Source organism: Lagenorhynchus albirostris, chromosome 12 (assembly GCF_949774975.1).
Source record: "Lagenorhynchus albirostris chromosome 12, mLagAlb1.1, whole genome shotgun sequence".
In the NCBI taxonomy this organism is placed as follows: Eukaryota; Metazoa; Chordata; class Mammalia; order Artiodactyla; family Delphinidae; genus Lagenorhynchus; species Lagenorhynchus albirostris.
Window position 1 is genome coordinate 5,422,559 of NC_083106.1, and position 17,852 is coordinate 5,440,410.

General features: G+C 36.7%; 1 protein-coding gene across 1 annotated transcript in view; it reads right to left on the reverse strand.

Moving 5' to 3' along the window:
- Window positions 1–17,852, reverse strand: part of PACRG (parkin coregulated) — a 518,861-nt gene that overhangs the window by 220,337 nt on the left and 280,672 nt on the right. The window contains exon 3 of the mRNA XM_060167848.1: window positions 15,209–15,380. Within this exon, the coding sequence (XP_060023831.1) occupies window positions 15,209–15,380 (172 nt within the window). The remainder of the gene's footprint in view (window positions 1–15,208; window positions 15,381–17,852) is intronic.

Genomic DNA, 17,852 nt, shown 5'->3' on the forward strand with positions numbered 1-17,852 from the left:
AACAAGAAAGTTGAGAGCTGTGCTACAAAATAGAAGATGGGTAAATACATCACTTTCCAAAAAGGAGCTGCCCTTTCCTCCCCAAAGAAGGAATTTGAAAAACTACTCACTGCTAAGCTTGACATCAATACCTGGTAAAATTCTAGGATTGATTATTTAAGCAAGTGATTTGAGAGCTCCTAGGACAACAGCGTGATTTCTAGGAGCCAGAGTGAGCTTTTTGGAATGTCAGGCCAGGCTTACCTCATGCATTCTAACAAGTTTACTCATAAAAGAGATCACAAACAGACTATATTGCAAGGCATCTGGCAAGAACTCTCTTGTAGGCAAGATACAGAAATGGTTGAAGAGTTGGGCTTTTTCTTTTTTCCTTACTGTGTAAATAACTGAATTTCAGTAATATGTCTTGGTGGTTTGGTATCGACCTGCAGAGTCCTTACTGGAATACTGCAGTGGTCCATACTTGACCTAGTCCAGTTTCCATCTAACATTTTTATTGTAACTTGGATGAAAGTTATAAAATCCAAATCTATCAATTTTTTGATGACCCAAAGTTGGGAAGTCTGTAAAGACATGGCCATGAAGGTACACCAAGGAGGTAAAAATAATAATTTACTATTATTACCACCTTGATTTGGCACTGTGCTAAACTTCCTACCTGTATGATCTGTCAGTCCTTACACAATGCCTGGGCAGTTGGTTTTATAACCCCCTGGGAAAGATGAAATAATTAATTTACCAAAACCACACAGCTAGTTAATGACCAGCTGGGGTCTGGTTTGCACGAGCCCAAGGCCTGTGCTCATATGGTTAGACCCCACTTCTTCCCAGCATCCCACCAGATCCTGGTGGACAACAGGGCCAGACTTGGAGCCTGCTCAGGAGGAATGTTGAGTGCTGCACAGTGAACACAGGTTCTAGCGTGGACTTTGAGCAAAATAGACACCTGTTGGGACCTGAGCTTAAGTGGTTTGCTCTTGGGGAACAAGTCATCCTGATGAAGCTGGGTTTCCTGGCATCTTCTGAAAAAGCAAGCAACACTCTGCAGTAGTGTTATTCCTTGACTAGAGTTCAGCTCTCATGTGGAAGGAGGAAGTTAACAATAGGAGATTTTAGCCTGGGTGTCCAAAATCTGTTGTCATAATCCAGACAGAGAATGATGATGATGGTGATGATAATGATGATAAAATTTATCACCCACTACATCCTCTGCTAAGAGCTTGAAATGTATTATCTCATTTAATCACTAAACTAACCATAAGTTGGGTGCCATTCTCACCTCAGTTTTATAAATTGAGCCCCAAAGTGATTAACTTGTCTGATAGCTGATATGTGGCAGAGTTAGAATTTTGACCAGATAGTCTGACTTCACAGCCCTTGTTCTGAATTACCACACTATACAGGAAGAGTGATAGAATTTGCTTCTTTATTTGAGAATGGGAAAGGGACAGCCAATATGTGGTGAACTCAGTTTGAAAATGCAATAATGCTATTGTTAGCTCTTTCTCTCTTTTATTCTATTGTGTTTTTCTGGCATGGACAGCTGTAATCTCCATTCTCATTGTTTTTATTTTGGATCACTCTGAGTCTTTTTCCCTATTCATACAGGGATAGGCCTGATTTTTATTCACCCTCACAGGTCCAGAAGGAATTTTTCCTCTGGCAAGTGACCGGGTAACTGTTTAAATACTTCTGAGAATGTCTAGTCTCTGCCTCAGATTGCTATCATCCTGCATCCACTAACACATTATTTATGTATAGGACATCATGTAGAGGGACACCAGTTTTTATATTAGGGCTTTCTTTTTTAGGGAATTAAAGGCAGTAGGCAATTGACAGATCAAGTGTGAGAGAAATGGACAGAGAAGAAAGGAGAAAGCAGCCTCCATCAGGTAGCTGGTTTTTACAGCCCCACCTGGCTATGACTGCTCATATTCAACATGACATTTATTAAGAACCTGCTTATCACCTGACCTGGGCATCTCTACACGACCTCCCTTAATGATCACAACAGCTATCTGGGGTATATATTAATTCCCTTGTTTTGGAGATGATGACTAATCTCCCAAACTCAAGGAGATGGACTAATTTATAGAAAATGGTAGAGCAAGCACTAGAACCCAGAAACCAGCTCCATGGCTTCTCCAGTGGCCACACTAATCCTGAGAGGACAGAGAAACATGGTCTTTAGCACCACCTACTGAAGCTTCCTCAGAAAATGGATGTTTCAAACTTTAAGATTCCAGATTCCATTGACCTCAACAGCTATGAATTCTCATTTGGGAATATCAATTGGTCAGCAGGGGTAAAGTTTGCTGTAGTAATAGACTAAGCCTAAAATCTAAGTGGCTTCACACAGAAAAGGACCATTTCTCATTCATAGTAGATACCCAGTTCACGTCAACATGGGGGTGAGGAGGAGAGAGGACTGTGCACTGGCTCTGAAATGCTTGGTTTGAAGGGAACGCACATCTCGTTTCTTCCATTCACAGCCCGTCGGCAGAGTTAGTCCCACGTTCCGCATAACTGCATAACTGAGAAATGCTAAGGAGGCGATAGATGTTTGGTGTGCAGTAAATATCTTTGCTATAGAATTCACTGTGTTTTGAGAAGCTACCTCTTTTCACTTCCACTAACCTGTACTATGGGTAGGTTACATGATCTGGGTTAATTGAGTCAGTGTGTTCCATCCCCCTTGGCGATAGTTCTAAGCTGGTACATGTGGTACAATCACAGTGCACCTCTGACTTTTATGTTTTCTGGGAATTAAAGGACAATGGCACTTGTTCCTTTCTACAGGTATAAATTAGTAAGCACGTAGTTCCAGGATTGGAGCATTCTGAGGCCAAAAAGGGAGCCAGCTTTAAGATGACCATGCATAAAACAGAACAAGAGTGACACTGGCAAGCCACCAGATTAAATCAAGCCCGAAATGAGACCCTGGATTGTTCAGTTATGTGAATTATTAAGCAAACCTAATTCTTTATGAAGCTTTGAATTAGTTTTCTTTTTCTGTCTTGTAACCAAAATAATCCTAAGTAATACACGAATTTTTTCCATATTTTTAGAACAAATAATATATTTTCTTCTTAAATTAAAAATTATTACTTTTTAACTTTTTTAACTTTTTAAAATAATTTACCTGGAAAATTTCAAGTGATATAAGTACAATTATTAGATCATAAAGAATAATGCAGTTCAATTGGACTTGTTCCCTTCTAATTAAATAGAATTCTCAAAACAATTTTTGTATCGTGATACAGATTCGCATGTTTTATTCTTACTTGGTATATTTTTTTCCACTGCGTATTCTTTAAAAATACCATTTTGCTTTTGAAAATGGTATTGTTTAAATTGCTTCAGCTGTGTCTGTGCATGTTTGTCCTTTATAGCTGGGTGACCTCAACTCATTAGAGCTCTCCTAATGAGGCCACTGTTTTATGACCTATTTGTAGATCAGTGATATTTTTGTAATTCTTTAGCCAGGTCACCTTGCCTCCTAGTACACCATCTCACAAATGTATGTTACTGCTCATAAACAAAAAGAGTCACACGAGGGAATGTAGATGAATAAACAATTACTCTCACTACTTAAATAATTTCTCCAATAAGTGGAAAGCATTATATCATTATACGCTTTATTTGCTGTTTCATATTAGAGGTTCTTACAAGGTAGTTTTTATATAATATGCAGTACAGTGGCAAGCCTAAATAGCCACTCCACACTTTCGATCATGACACCTATACAAATTTCAGTATGGATAGCAGCTATGTACCTGATTAAATAGATTATGCAAATATTTTGATGCATCTACTGTGTACTAGCCAGTACATCAGATGCTGTGGGGACATATCACTTTCTAACATTATATTCTAAGTGATGTAGGAGAGAAAAATTCAAAGTTCTGTGAGAATAGGAAGGCAGAGTGGGGAGAGGACTGGAGTTGAGGGTAGGGAGGGAGAGGGCAATCAGAAGAGGCTCTCCAGGACAATTCCTATTGGAAGTGGGTTTTGAAGCTTCCTTAACGTTTAGGCATTTGAGGATGTGTGGGAATGGGTATGCCCCGAAGAGCAAAGATAGAAAAGGGCAAGACAAGTTCTATAGCACAATCGGTTTGGCTAGAGCATTGGGTGCATGAGGGGAAAGAGTAAGATATTAAGTCAGAAACATAATTTGCAGCCAGATATTTAATGCCATGCCAAAGAATGGAAAGTAGGCAGAAGCTGGATGGGAGTCTGTCCTTGCAAGATGGAAGTGTACTAGGTAAGATTTTGAGTTGAAAACTTTTTGCCTCCAAAAACTAAGGTGTGTGTCCTGAGGCAGAAGGAGGTAGAAGGTATATTTAATTGAGGTATCAGAGAACAGAGTTTTGGGCTGGCAGAGTATGTAAAAAATTAGAGGGGGGGATCCTGGAAGGTAGAGACCCACAGATGAGGTAAACAAAAAACCTGCAAGAAAACTCTACCTTAGCTGATCTCTAAGGATTACACACATGAGAGAGATCTCAGTAGGCCCAGATGATAAGCAGAGGCTGGAAGGTGAAAGAACTGAAGATGAAAGAACTTAGCCTCCTGTTCACCACAGGGGAGACAAAGTTTAGAGTTTGTGTTTAGCAGGTTAACTATCCATTAGAATTAGAACTGACACTCTTCAAAAGAATATAACAGAATCCAGAGACTCTATGATATATTAGTCATAATGTCCATGGTAGGATTATACATTCTGGCCCCTAAGCAACTATAGTTAACAGAACACCCCACCTCCCCCATTAACCTGCAATAGGTGTGTAGCAGATATGAGAAACAGAACTTTTTAAAGTCACTATTGTTTTAAGCTTTTGATTTTGGAGATTGGTTGTTCTTTCAATATAACCTAGCCTGCTCTGATTGAAAAAAATTCCTTTTATCATATTAAGAGAACTCCCTTCTATCCTTAGTTTGTTTTAAAAATAGAAATGGGTGTTGAATTTTATCAAATGCTTTTTACCATCATTTGAGATTATCACCTGATTTTTAGCCCTTAATACACAAATGTAAATGGCATTATCTGATTTTTCTAATGTTAAGCCAATCTTATCTTCCTGAAATAAAAGAAACTTTGTCATGAGAAATTATCATTTTTATATATCAATGGATTCAGTTTGCTAGTAATTTTGTTCAGAAATTTTTCACTGATATTCATGAATGAGATTTTCCTGGAAGATTCCTTCTTGTAATTTCTTGTAATGTCCTTGTTGGTATCAAGTTTATGTTGCACCATAAAATGAGTTGGAGTCTATATTCTCTATTTTCATTGTCTGAGAAAATCTGTGCAAGATTTACATTATTTTTTCCCTAAGTCTAACCAGTGAGGCTATGTGAGCCTTGAGTTATCTCTGTATGAGGAATTTTAATTACTAACTTAATTTCTTCACTTGTTATACCACTGTTTGTACCTTAACTTATTTTCTATTTCTCTGGTGTCCATTTTGTACATTATATATTCCAAAAATTTGACCATTTCATTGAAATTTCAAAGTTTTAGGGATAAAGTTGTTTATAATATCCTATCAAGATATCCTATCAATGTCTGTAGGGTCTGTATAACATTTCCTTTTCCATTTCTGATATTGGTTATTTTTGCCTTTCATTTTTTATTTATAAGCTTTTACAAATGTTTATCAATTTTATTAATCATTTCAAGAAACCAAACAACATTTGGTTTTTGATGCTCTCATTTGCATGGTTGTTTTCTATTTTTATTTTATTTTGCTTTTATACTAATAATTTGTTCTTCCTTTGACTTTCTTTTACTGTTCTTCCTGTCATTTATTGAGATGGATACTTCATTTACTATTTTTCCCTTTTTTTCTTTTTGATACCATGTTTAAGGCTACATATTTTCCTCTAAACACTGCTTTACATGTCATATGTGATAAATATTTTAATGTAATTTTTTGTAATATTTTTATGTAATATATTTGGTAAGTTTTTAATATGTAATTTATGTGATATTTTCATTCTTGTGCAGTTAAAATACTTCATAATTTCATTAGAATTTCTTATTTGACCCATGAGGTATGTAAAAGTATATGTCAATTTCAAAATATATGGGAATGTTTTAGTCATTGCTTTAAAAAATTGATTTCTAACATAAATTGCATCTTAGTTGCACAATATACTTTGTATGAATTCCATGCTTTGATATTTTTTGAGACTTGTTTTATGGCCTAGGACATGGTTAATTTTTGTAAATATTCTATGTGTGCCTAAAAAAAGTCATTTGCAGTGATAGATGCAGCCCTAAATTTTGTAAAGAAGAGAAGAAGCTCAGGAGATCCAGATATGATTCAAATCTTGATTCTACCATTTGGCAACTGTATGACATGGATGTTTTTCTTAAATTTTACATGCCTCAGTTTTGTCACCTGTGAAATGAGGATTATAGTAGCTGGATTGAATAATATGATTCCAGGAAAGCGCCTAGCCCACTGAAAGCTTCCAAGACATATGGTGGTTTCCTTGCTTTTGTAGTGCAAAACTTTAGCATAGTTTTCTGTCTTTGACCTCACAAATTGTGAAAGAGAAAATAATATATAAATTATTTGAAGCACATGATAGAATAAATATATATTAAGATCTATATCATAGACAGGATTCACTTTCTTTTCAGCCTCCATGATGACAATAACTGAGCATTCCTATAGCCTAATAAGAGCCTCAGTAAATTCCCCAAAAAATGTAAATAGAGGAGAAGCTACATTCTTTTGCCACAGAGCAATAAATATAAATAAAATGATCATGAAAAAAAATCTCTAAATATTTGTAAATTTTAATGTATTATTTTGTTCAAATGAATCATCAAAACTATAAATACAAACTATAATATAGTGACAAGGAGAAACATATATATAAAAATAAATAGAATTAATTCAAAATTGCACACAGAAGCAAAGTCATAGCTTTACATGCTGTGATTACCAAAAGAGAAACAATAAAAATAAAAGTATGCTTTTAATGTAAAATGATACAAAAGCAAAACAAACAAAAATCTTAAGGAAAACAGATAAACCAACTGCCTTGAAGAAGATGTGATATATATATACATGTGTGTATACAATATATATACACACAGTATATATATACACACACAGAATGGAATATTACTCAGCCATAAAAAGAATAAAATTCTGCCATTTGCAACAACATGAATGGACATAGATGGTATTATGCTTAGTGAAATAAGTCAGCAAAAGACATACTGTATGTTATTACTTATACGTGGAATCTAAAAAATAAAACAAAAGAATGAATGTAACAAAACAGAAACAGACTCACAGATATAGAGGACAAACTAGTGGCTACCAATGTGGAGAGTGAAGGGGGAGGGGCGAGATAGAGGTATTGGATTAAGAGGTACAAACTACTATGTATAAAATAAATAAGCTACAAGGATATAATGTACAGCACAGGGAGTATAGCCAATCTTTTATAACAACTTGAAATAGAGTATAATCTATAAAAATATTGAATCATTATGTTGTACACCTGAAAGTAATACAATATTGCAAATCAACTATACTTCAATAAAAAAATTAAAAATTTATAAACCATAAAGTTGAATAGAAACAAGGTGAGACTTTTAAAAAATACTAAACATAAAATACAGAAACCACTGGCTGACAATAAATTAGAGAGAAAATATAAATGCATAATATTATCCCCATTTTATAAAACAGGCAACAGTGTAACATGGAGTAAAGCTACTCGCCTCAGATCACGTGGCAACGAAACAGTGCAGCCAGGATTAGAAGGTGAGCAGTCTGATTCCATAGTCTATGCTCACAACTAGTACACTAGTACACTACCCTGTTGATCTATATGCAGGATTGGGAAAGTCTTAAAATCTAGTAAAGAGGAAGGTAATTGTTACTGAATGAGGGAAGGAAGGATATAATGAGTCAGAAAGCAAAAAGCAAATACACAAACACCCAAATCCTACAAATCTATAGTAAATATTCATGGAGAGATAAGAGAATGAGCATAATGTGTTCATAAAAGAAGGGAACAAAATACTATTTTAAAAGAACAATGAGATTAAAATAAAATTATGATAATTAACAAATTATTCAATCATATTTTTGGAAGATAATGTCAAGGAAATTTCCCAGGAAGTAGAACTAAGACAGAGTTGGATGATATGAGCAAAAGGATAAAGAAATTCGAGAAACAGCCCACAGGGTGCAATATATTAGTAGCAGGAATTACAGACAGAGAAGTAAGAGAAAATAGAGGGAGAACATTATTAAAGGAATAATGCATGAAAAGTTTCTAGTGCTGGAAGACATATGTCTCTAAATTGAAAATTTCCAGGACAATTAATGAAAACACAGCCATATCAAAGCATATCAACATGAAATTTCATATTACCAGCGATAAAGAGAAGAACCAGAAAGCTTTCAGAGACTGGGGGAAACAAGCCACAGGCAAATGGCTGGAAACTCAAGTGGCATCAAGATTTTCTAAGCAATGTAAGAACCTGGGAGGCAGCAGAGACATGACCTCAAAATTCTGGATGAAAATGATTTTCAGTGGAGCCAAACTAATAAACAGTGTGATGGTAGAATTTTCAGATAAGCAAGGCCTGAAAAATATACCTTTCATGTACTTACAAGAAACTACTGGAAGATGTGCACTTTAAAAATGAGGAAAATAGGACAAACAGCAAAGGAAAAAAAGAGGTCAAACATGAAAGAGGAGTAAGGAGAAGTAGCAGAAAGAGGGAGGGTGCAAGGGGTATCTCCAGGAAAAGAAAGAAAATTGATGAGTTGTCCGATGCTCTGAACATCTGGAAAATAATATTCATTTGCTAGATCCTGAAATATTTGAAAAGAAATAGTAAGTATATACAAAACAAGCAAACAAAATGAGAGGCAATTTTCAATGCTAAGAAAAACAAGTTGCTTAAGAAAGAAATGCAATCGTAGTAATTGTGTGATTTGCAGTGAACAGTATTTATGTCATCACAATAGTGTAACAACTGATTATTGATTTATCCAAAACTGTATATAACTATATTGGAAGGGTGGAGTGGGAAAGAAGGCAAGTTTGGGTAAGAGAGCCAGATTCTGACCATTTCTCGGTGACTGGCAGCTCTCATCAGAACCATATTGTTGGGAACAATCAGTGGGAACAACCTCTAAAAGAAGTTTCCACACCAAAGCTTTTTCTTGTGATTAGTGATTATTTCTCCCATTTATTTGTGATCATCACAGATAATTTAGCTTTCCTTTTGTCATCTCATTAGTTTTCTTTTTTTTTTTTGCAATTTCCCTTGTCTTTTTTTTAACGTTGTTTCCTTATTGACAGTGTTTCAGTTCTCTTTCCCTAGTACTTCATCTGATATACCACCTATTTTAATCTATTAATGGTTACTTTTAAGGCCTAAAAACTGAACCTTACATTTCTCTAATTAGTCACATTATGAATGAAGCAGTGTCTTTGGGTTTATTACATATAAGAGAAATGATCATTCATCTATTTTCCACCAGCTCATTTCCCATCTTGCTCTCATGCCCAGGATCTTGTGGGAGGATCTGAGGAGTCCCAGCCTAATCTTGGCCTGGTCACCCTTGTCCTGACCTTGCAGCAGCAGCATTAACTGGGGGCTTCTTAGAAATGCAGCATCTCAGGTCACTTCACATCTACTGATGTGGAACCTACATTTTACTGGGGTCTGGAGATGATTTGTGTGCACAGTGAAGTTTGGGAATTGGTGCTTTAGACAGCAGGCTGTCCCCTTGGGTTGGTAAAGACTATATGTAGATTTTAGGCCCCAAGGTCAGGCAGTGGAGGAAGGACCAGCATCTTACTGTCTCTCAATCAAGAGGTTTACTCTTATTCTAGAGGCAAAAAATATCAGTATAGCAGCTGATTGTTGTTCTAAAACATGATGTCATGGTTTGCACTGCACAAAGGGTCATGACAATAACATCTTTACTGGGAACATTTTTATCAATATAAATTGATCCTCTTTACACACATAAAACTTCTTTTCATTAAATTCTACTTTTCTAAAATTGAATAACTACTCCTGCCTTCTTTTTCTTCATTTTCCCCAATACAGCTTTTATTTTTTAAATGTTTAAGTATTATTTTGTTTTTATATATATAGAGAGAGTTTATATTCAGATTTTGTTTTTCACAAACCAATTTGAAAGTTAATTTTCATAGTTGATATATTTGATTTCACATTTTCACCTTATTTTGAGCTTTTGGCTCAGCACTTCCTTGCTGCCTATTCAGTTTCATTCTTTTAATATATAGACTCCGTTTTAAATACTTTTATCTTCTCCATTGACTTTGAAGGTTTATATCCAATTTCTCTGAATTATTTTTGCCACATTACTGCAAAATGATCCTTTGACATTTCTTGCAGTTTTGAAACTCTTTTCCATCAACTATTTACTCTTAACTCTAGATTTAGTGGCTCTTAATGCAACTTGCTTTTCAAACTATGAATCCTCATTTTGGGGTTCTTATCTTGGCTTTACTCTCTGAGAGTTGGAGCACATCCACAGTAACCCTTTGTACGAAGGGCAGGTGGGCATTATGCTCACTGGGTCTGTGAGTCTTCTTTTTCTTCTCCTTCTCCTCCTTCTCTTTCTTCTCCTCCTTCCTTCTTTTTTTAAACCAATTTTCATTCAGTTTATTACATCATGTCTTGCTACTCATATGACAGGGATGAAATGTGCATAAGGTGATTCTCCTCCAATTCTCATTGCTGTCTGGAATTTACTCTTACGAAAAGTGTCTTAGCCCCAGTTACTTTTATTTCTTGGTGTGTACCACTTTTTTCCCTGTCCAGATGTTTGTCCTTTTAATGAGCATTTTCTACCTGCAAAATAAGGGATATTTTTCATGTCTGAAAATTTTTTTCAATTCCTTCTGCCATTACCATTTCTATTCCTGTTGTTTTGCTGATTCCTCTTGGGAGCCCCTATAACTTTTAGCTCCTGCTTGTGTCCTATGTTCTCCATTTTATAGTCCTTCCTCACCTTCTTTTTTATTCTTGTCTTTTCTGAGGGAGATGGGCTACATTTACAATTCCAGGTTGTGCAGTTGATTGTCCTCTGTGCCTCTGGGGGGACATTAATCCTGCTCTGACATTTTTAGTTTCCCTTTTCTCAGTCAGCACTGGCTTATTTTCATGTGAGTCTGGTCTCCTCTTGTAACTTTCTGCTTCTGTTTCATAGAGGCTGTATCTTCCTGAACGCTGAGGATGTCAAACACGTTTCTACACATTTCTTCTGGATCCTATGCAAAACGTTGTTGAGGTACAGTTTTCCTCTGACTATTCATGATATTTTCTCCCCTGTGTGTAGCAACTTGTTTTGAATGGCCCCGTGTGGCTGGGTTATTGTTATTGTTCTTGCTTTTATGGAGGAGAGACAGCGCTAAACCCAGACTCTGCAGGTTGCTCTTGGCACCTCCTATCCTCCTGGCTGCTATGGGAATCCCCTTCTGCTTTCGATAGGCAAAGCTTCCAGTGGCTTCTTCCTGGGATTGCTCTGCTGGATTTTGATGGATTTGTGTTCTCCTCACTGGATGGAGTGGACAGAAGTCTAAAATCCACAGTTTGGATTGCTCACACGGTCCCTCTCATCTCATCCTCACCTACAACGTTTTGCTGTTGCTCTCAGCAATCAGTACTCCATTGCCAATGCTGACTACTTTATACTGGGATTTTTTTGTAGTTTCTGACCCAGAATAACTCAAGAAGGTGTAAATAAGAAAGTGGGAGAGGAAGAGGAGGACCTGTAGTGATGCCATAAAGCAACAGAAATGGAACAATGTGTTAAATGTGCACTGTTCCCGTTATTACTCGATGACCCCACTTGGGGTCTTGAGCCAAGGAGAGAAGCAGAAGGTAAAGGGTCTTCTTATCTCTTTTTATGTTAGAAATCGTAGAACCACTGAATGTGTCCATTTCTCATTCCAGTATTATCAACCTTCCATTTAGTTGAAATAAACTCCAGATTCCAGAAATAGATAGGCAGGTAATCCCATTCACAGCTCCACAGGGAGTTTATATATTTTGCTTTGCCTTCAGAGATATTAATTATCGATGAATTAGAATTCAAGAAAAGATGTTAAAGAACTGCTAGCTGGTGATGGTGAGGTTAACTTTTGCCCCTGGAATGAGTCAAAATTTTACTAATAGTACCTTTTGAAAATAAGGTACACACAGCTGTTATATGTTATGCCAATTATGTGTATCAGTCCGCTTCTGGATCAACTAGCTCCCTTCCAGAATTCCACCTGAAAAATGTAGTTTATGTACGTAATACTTTTCACACTGTGCTGGAACCATGCATTATCTTGCATAGTTAATCACGATTCTTTGCTGAGTAAAGTTTGGCTTTCAGTGATGTAGACAGAGTGAGAAGAAGCAAGCTGAGTTAGAAGATTCAGGATCAGTATATAATAGCAGAAGCCCAGGAAGGCAAACTAGGATATCTACCAAGAGAAACTTTCATTGCTTCTGGAACTGTAAATGATCAAATTCATATAGTTACTATTCCCTGACAGATCATGTTTACTGAGTTCTTAATGTTTTCACTCATCAGCAAATGACCTCTAGGATGTGTCCTTAGAACACATCACTTCTCTCTTAACTCATTTAAGTATCTTCAAAATACTTAGATCAAATAAAATTGAAAATCAATCCACCTTGGCCTACAATACTCTAAGTTGGACTGTTTTAATTGTAAGTGGTATAATCAAAATATTTCTTAGAAGTTCTCTTTCTGCCCTTCAGTGTTTTCAGTGGGGCTATGAGGGAGAGACTCCTGAGAAGGCAGGGATCCCAAAATGAACAGTTTATTGTAAAGAAAAGAACAGACTTCCGGTATTGCTGCTGTTCAGATGGGTGCAGGACAAAAGGATAATGTGCTCTCCAGATAGTTCCCGGGGAGAATATTCTGGGCTTTTTTGTTTATCGATAAAACTTGTGCATCATCTTTAGAAAATGTAGCATTTTTACTAGAATTTAACATATTCAAAAATTATGACTTGTTAGAAAGAATAAATCACATTTGGAAAAGGTTTTAATATAACTCAGTATTATATATCCTTCCTGAAGGCCTTTAAAGATTAGCCCTTCACTCAGCTGATGCATGAGGGGAAAGGAAAATTGGTTTTTAATAAAGTCACTTTTGAAGAGTCGTTTTTCTTTCCACATTGCTTTTCACAGCAGGTATCACTGTCCTCTTGTTTGGTTTCACTTTCTATGTCTTGGTGGAAATTGGAAGCGGTCAGTTACATATCTCTTACAGAAATCTCAAAGACATGAGAGCAAATTTTAAAGTTGACTCAATTTACATAGTGACGGAAGAACTGCCAAAATTCTAGAACTCTAATGACACTTAATTCGAATCAATAAACTAGGGACCACGGATCAGATTAAGTAATCCAGACTGTGGGAAATGACCCAATGTTGAACTATTTTGTTCTTGTTTTGGCCAAACCATATGGCAAGACTACCTCTGAGACAGTGAGGATGGGGTTCCCCTGTATCCTAGGAGACTAGGCAGGTGTACCGTCAATCATCCTGGGCAGCGGTCCATCCTGGAGTTGGGAGTGAGTGGAACTTGGGGTGGGGAAGCAGGGACCTGCTCATTCCTCTGAAGCCATGGGGTGTTTGGGCCCCGAGCCAGTGGGTAAAATGCCTGGGGCAGCTCTGGCTGGGAAAGGGTGGGATTTCCTCTGCCCATGACCTGCTCAGAGGCACCAACCTCTGCTTTTCAATCAGCAGCAGTGACAAAAGCTGAAGCAGCAGCAACAGTGCAGGTCAGCAACTCTGGGGCAGGCAGAGTCTGGGGGCTTAAGGGGATAGCAGAGGGGGCCAGTCCTGGCCATTTGGACTTGAGAAGAGGCCGGAACCCCCTCCTGGAATCTCGTCACTGTAGGGTGGCTCTATTTCAAGGGCCGTCAGCAGGATGGCAGCTAGGTGAGGAGACTGGACTGGAAGTGGCTAAGGGTCTTGTCTGGGGGCCATGAGATGCCATTGCACTGGACAATGAACATCTCAGAAAACACTTTTATTTTTTTCTTAAAACTTTTTAATATGGGAATTTTCAAATGCATATACAAAAGTAAAGAGAATGATGAACCCACATACTCATCACCCAACTTTAACAGTTATCAACATTTTGCCATACATCTTCATCTGTCCTTCACCTCAATTCTTTCTCTCTCCTGGATTTACTTGTTCATTTATTTTTGTTAGTTTCTTCTTTATAACAAAGTGAATCAGCTATACATATACATATACCCCCGTATCTCCTCCCTCTTGTGTCTCCCTCCCACCCTCCCTATCCCACCCCTCTAGGTGGTCACAAAGCACCGAGCTGATCTCCCTGTGCTATGCGGCTGCTTCCCACTAGCTCTCTATTTTACATTTAGTAGTGTATATATGTCCATGCCACTCTCTCACTTCATCCCAGCTTACCCTTCCCCCTCCCCATGTCCTCAAGTCCATTCTCTACATCTGCGTCTTTATTCCTGTCCTGCCCCTAGGTTCTTCAGAACCATTTTTGTTTGTTTTTTAGATTCCATATATATGTGTTAGCATACAGTATTTGTTTTTCTCAGAAACACTTTTAAAGGGGTGCTCTCAGCCAACTAGTCTGTAGGGACTCAGGCCAGAATAAATTGGCCACAAAAAGGAAGCACAATCTCATTTTATAGACAAACAGATAAAGCCAGTGACAGGATTACTCAAGGGACCCCCCCAGATAATCCACTGTAGACAAAAAGTTCAAGTATTTAATAACATTCATCTTTTCTCCATTCTAGATTTTTTTTCTTAAAATTATGAATTCTGCTGCATAAAAGATACTAAATATAATTGTGTTTGTATTGTATATTATACACTTTACTTATGAATGTACAAATTAATGTTAATGCTTATGTCTTTACTATGAAACATTTTAAGTTAGTGTAAACCCCATGCAATTTAGTTTATTTATGTCGCTAAGCTGCACCGCAGTATCAATGATGGGATATATTAGGAGATTTGGGATGTTTGGCCCCATAAGTCAATTTATAAAAATTATTGCAAAACCTGGAGATAGCCTCAGTCTGTTGTGTTTTATTGCTTAATTAGCAAGTTGTCAAAAAGTGGCACCATATAAAGTGAGTGATGCTTTTTTACCTGTTCACTTACTTTTTATCGGGATAATGAGCTGTGGAATGACAGGAAGAATCTTGTTCCCCCCGTGTTCCAGCATGTCGTGGATTCCTTGCCGAGCAAAAAATTCATAGGGAAATGTCATTTCACAGAGCCCATCAAAAAACAGAGGCAGATAATGATGGTAATCCAGCTTCTCAATTTCTACCTGAAAGGAGAGAGAAAAAATGCTATGTGAAAACAACAATGAGGCAAAGCATGGCTGGGCCAACTGTGAAGCTGTCACTAACTTAGGAGAAGCAAGTTCTTCAGAACTTCAGGAAGATTTTATTAGCCAACTCACGTAACAACCTGAAGTATGTTGTCACGTCTTTAATCTAGTAGTAATGAGGTTAAAATCATTGACCTTTAAATATTAACAGATTAAAATCATTAATAATCTACATTGGGAGCATTTTAGTACTTTTTGGGGGGGGGGTTCTTAGGTTAATTTTTTACCATTTGGCACAAAGGCAATACTGAAAAGGGATTCAAAAAGTCCATGGTATGTATGCTGAAAAAAAATATATATATATAAAAGAATAAAATGGGAAAGAAACAGTTGAAAGGAGATTAACATCTGAATTTCTAACAAAACTCTAACAGGTATTGCACATTAATATATTCTTGTGAGATATGTCTCTTCAGGACCTGGCAGATATGAGAGTAAGGGGTAAAATACGATTCCATGGAAGACACACACTGAGCTGAACCTAAACAGACCATGGACCCCTCAGAATTAAAATATCCCAAACTCTCCTCTGCTTCTTCTGGGGCCAGAGATATACCACTTTTCCACTTCTACATACTTCACTCTCAGTAATGCTTGCATGACCTCTTGTCCAGATCTTTGCAATAGTATCAAGCACTATAAGGAATAGGAACAAAATTTCCAGAACAGAGAAAAGAGATGGCACTTTGGCAGCTGTTCACATGTAGATTTGCTCTAGCCTGGGTCCTCTACTATCTAGAGTATCCATGACCTGACTTTCTACCCACAAGGTGACAGGAGTGATGGTGATATCATGGATGGAAAGAGGCCAACAGACAGACTGTGGATATAACACACCTACAGAGCAAAGGATGCAGTGTTCCCAGTAAGAGGTGCAAATTTCCCTGATTTTCATGTCCTTATGAAGGTACCCAGCTTCTAATTATCACCATATATATATATATATATATATATATATATATATACACACACACACATATATATATAATTAAGTGAGGAGCCCACCAAGACCTCAGAGAAACCTTTTTACATTAGGAGGTTTTCATACCCTCCAGTTGTCTCCCAGCATTCTGGAGTTTCTAGCCATGTGCCTGCCTGGGCCTGGGTGTGAGTAACTGATAACAACCCAACCACATTTCTGAGTGCTTACTATAAGTCTGGGTGAATCAAATGTCCTACAATTCTCCAAGCAGGAGGTCTGTCTCCAGACTGCTCATGAACTACCCAACCAACTAAGGAAGTAAGCACTCAGATTCTAATATTCATGCCATTTGGAAAGTGGAGCTTGGAAAATGAATCCTAAATGGAGGTATGTACAGATATGCTTTACTTTATATTCCTTCAATAGTTGTAAAAGTTGCTTCATTCATAGTAAAAGTTTATGAAGTATATATTTAATACCAACCTTCTCAAGGATTGTTGTGTATTTGAGAACACTTTAGAACATTATTTTGCACAATTAAAAACTATTGTTACATCATTCAGCTCCAAAAGTATTATACAATGTTGTTACCTATAATTTTACCTTGTAACTTAACTTCATAATAAAAGTGTCATCTGTACTATATTTTGACTTGTACTTTTGATATTTTGCTAAATTTTTAAGCCCATTGTCACAGTTTTACATATGTCTCTTATAAAGTAGAAAATCATTAAATTTTCTACTTTAATATGATCTAAGACTTTGTATTTTAATATATTAAGCATTCACATTTATGGCTATGTCTAGTTAACTTCTGTCATCTTATTTTTTTGGTCTCTGAATTTCATTTTTCATTTACTTTTTCCTTTCAACTTTGTATTTTTGTTATGTGGATTGTTTTCTTTACATTTTTGTGTCTGATGATTTGAAAGATAAAGCCTGTTTTACTATTTTATTGGAGCTATCTCACAGTATTCTCAAATATTTTAAAACATATGTATCTTAGAGAAGTAAGTTAAAAATCACCTACTAAGATTACTGACATGCCAATTTTTCTTTGGAATTTTGTTGGATTTTTTTTTTTTTTTTTTTTAGTGTGATTTGGGGCAACAATTCCAACATCAACAACAGCAACAAAAAAAAGCCAAGTTTATGATACCAGACACTATTGTAAATACTTATGTGTATTAGTTCACTTAATCCTCATAACAGTTCTAAGAGGTAGGTATTACTGGCAACCCAATTTTCAGTATAAGGAAACTGAGGCACAGAGAGGTTTAATAACTTGCCTAAGGTTTGCAGCTAGTTAGTGCTAGAGCTGGGATCCAAACCCAAGCAGTCTGGCTGCAGGACATGATACTACTTATCAGGCTATGTTGTGAGGCATGTCAAGGTTCAGCATTATTGTAATCTCCTTGTGAACTGGTCCCTTTATCCTCCTGTCTTTATGCTCTTTATCATTATTAATGCAGTCTGTCTTAGTCTAA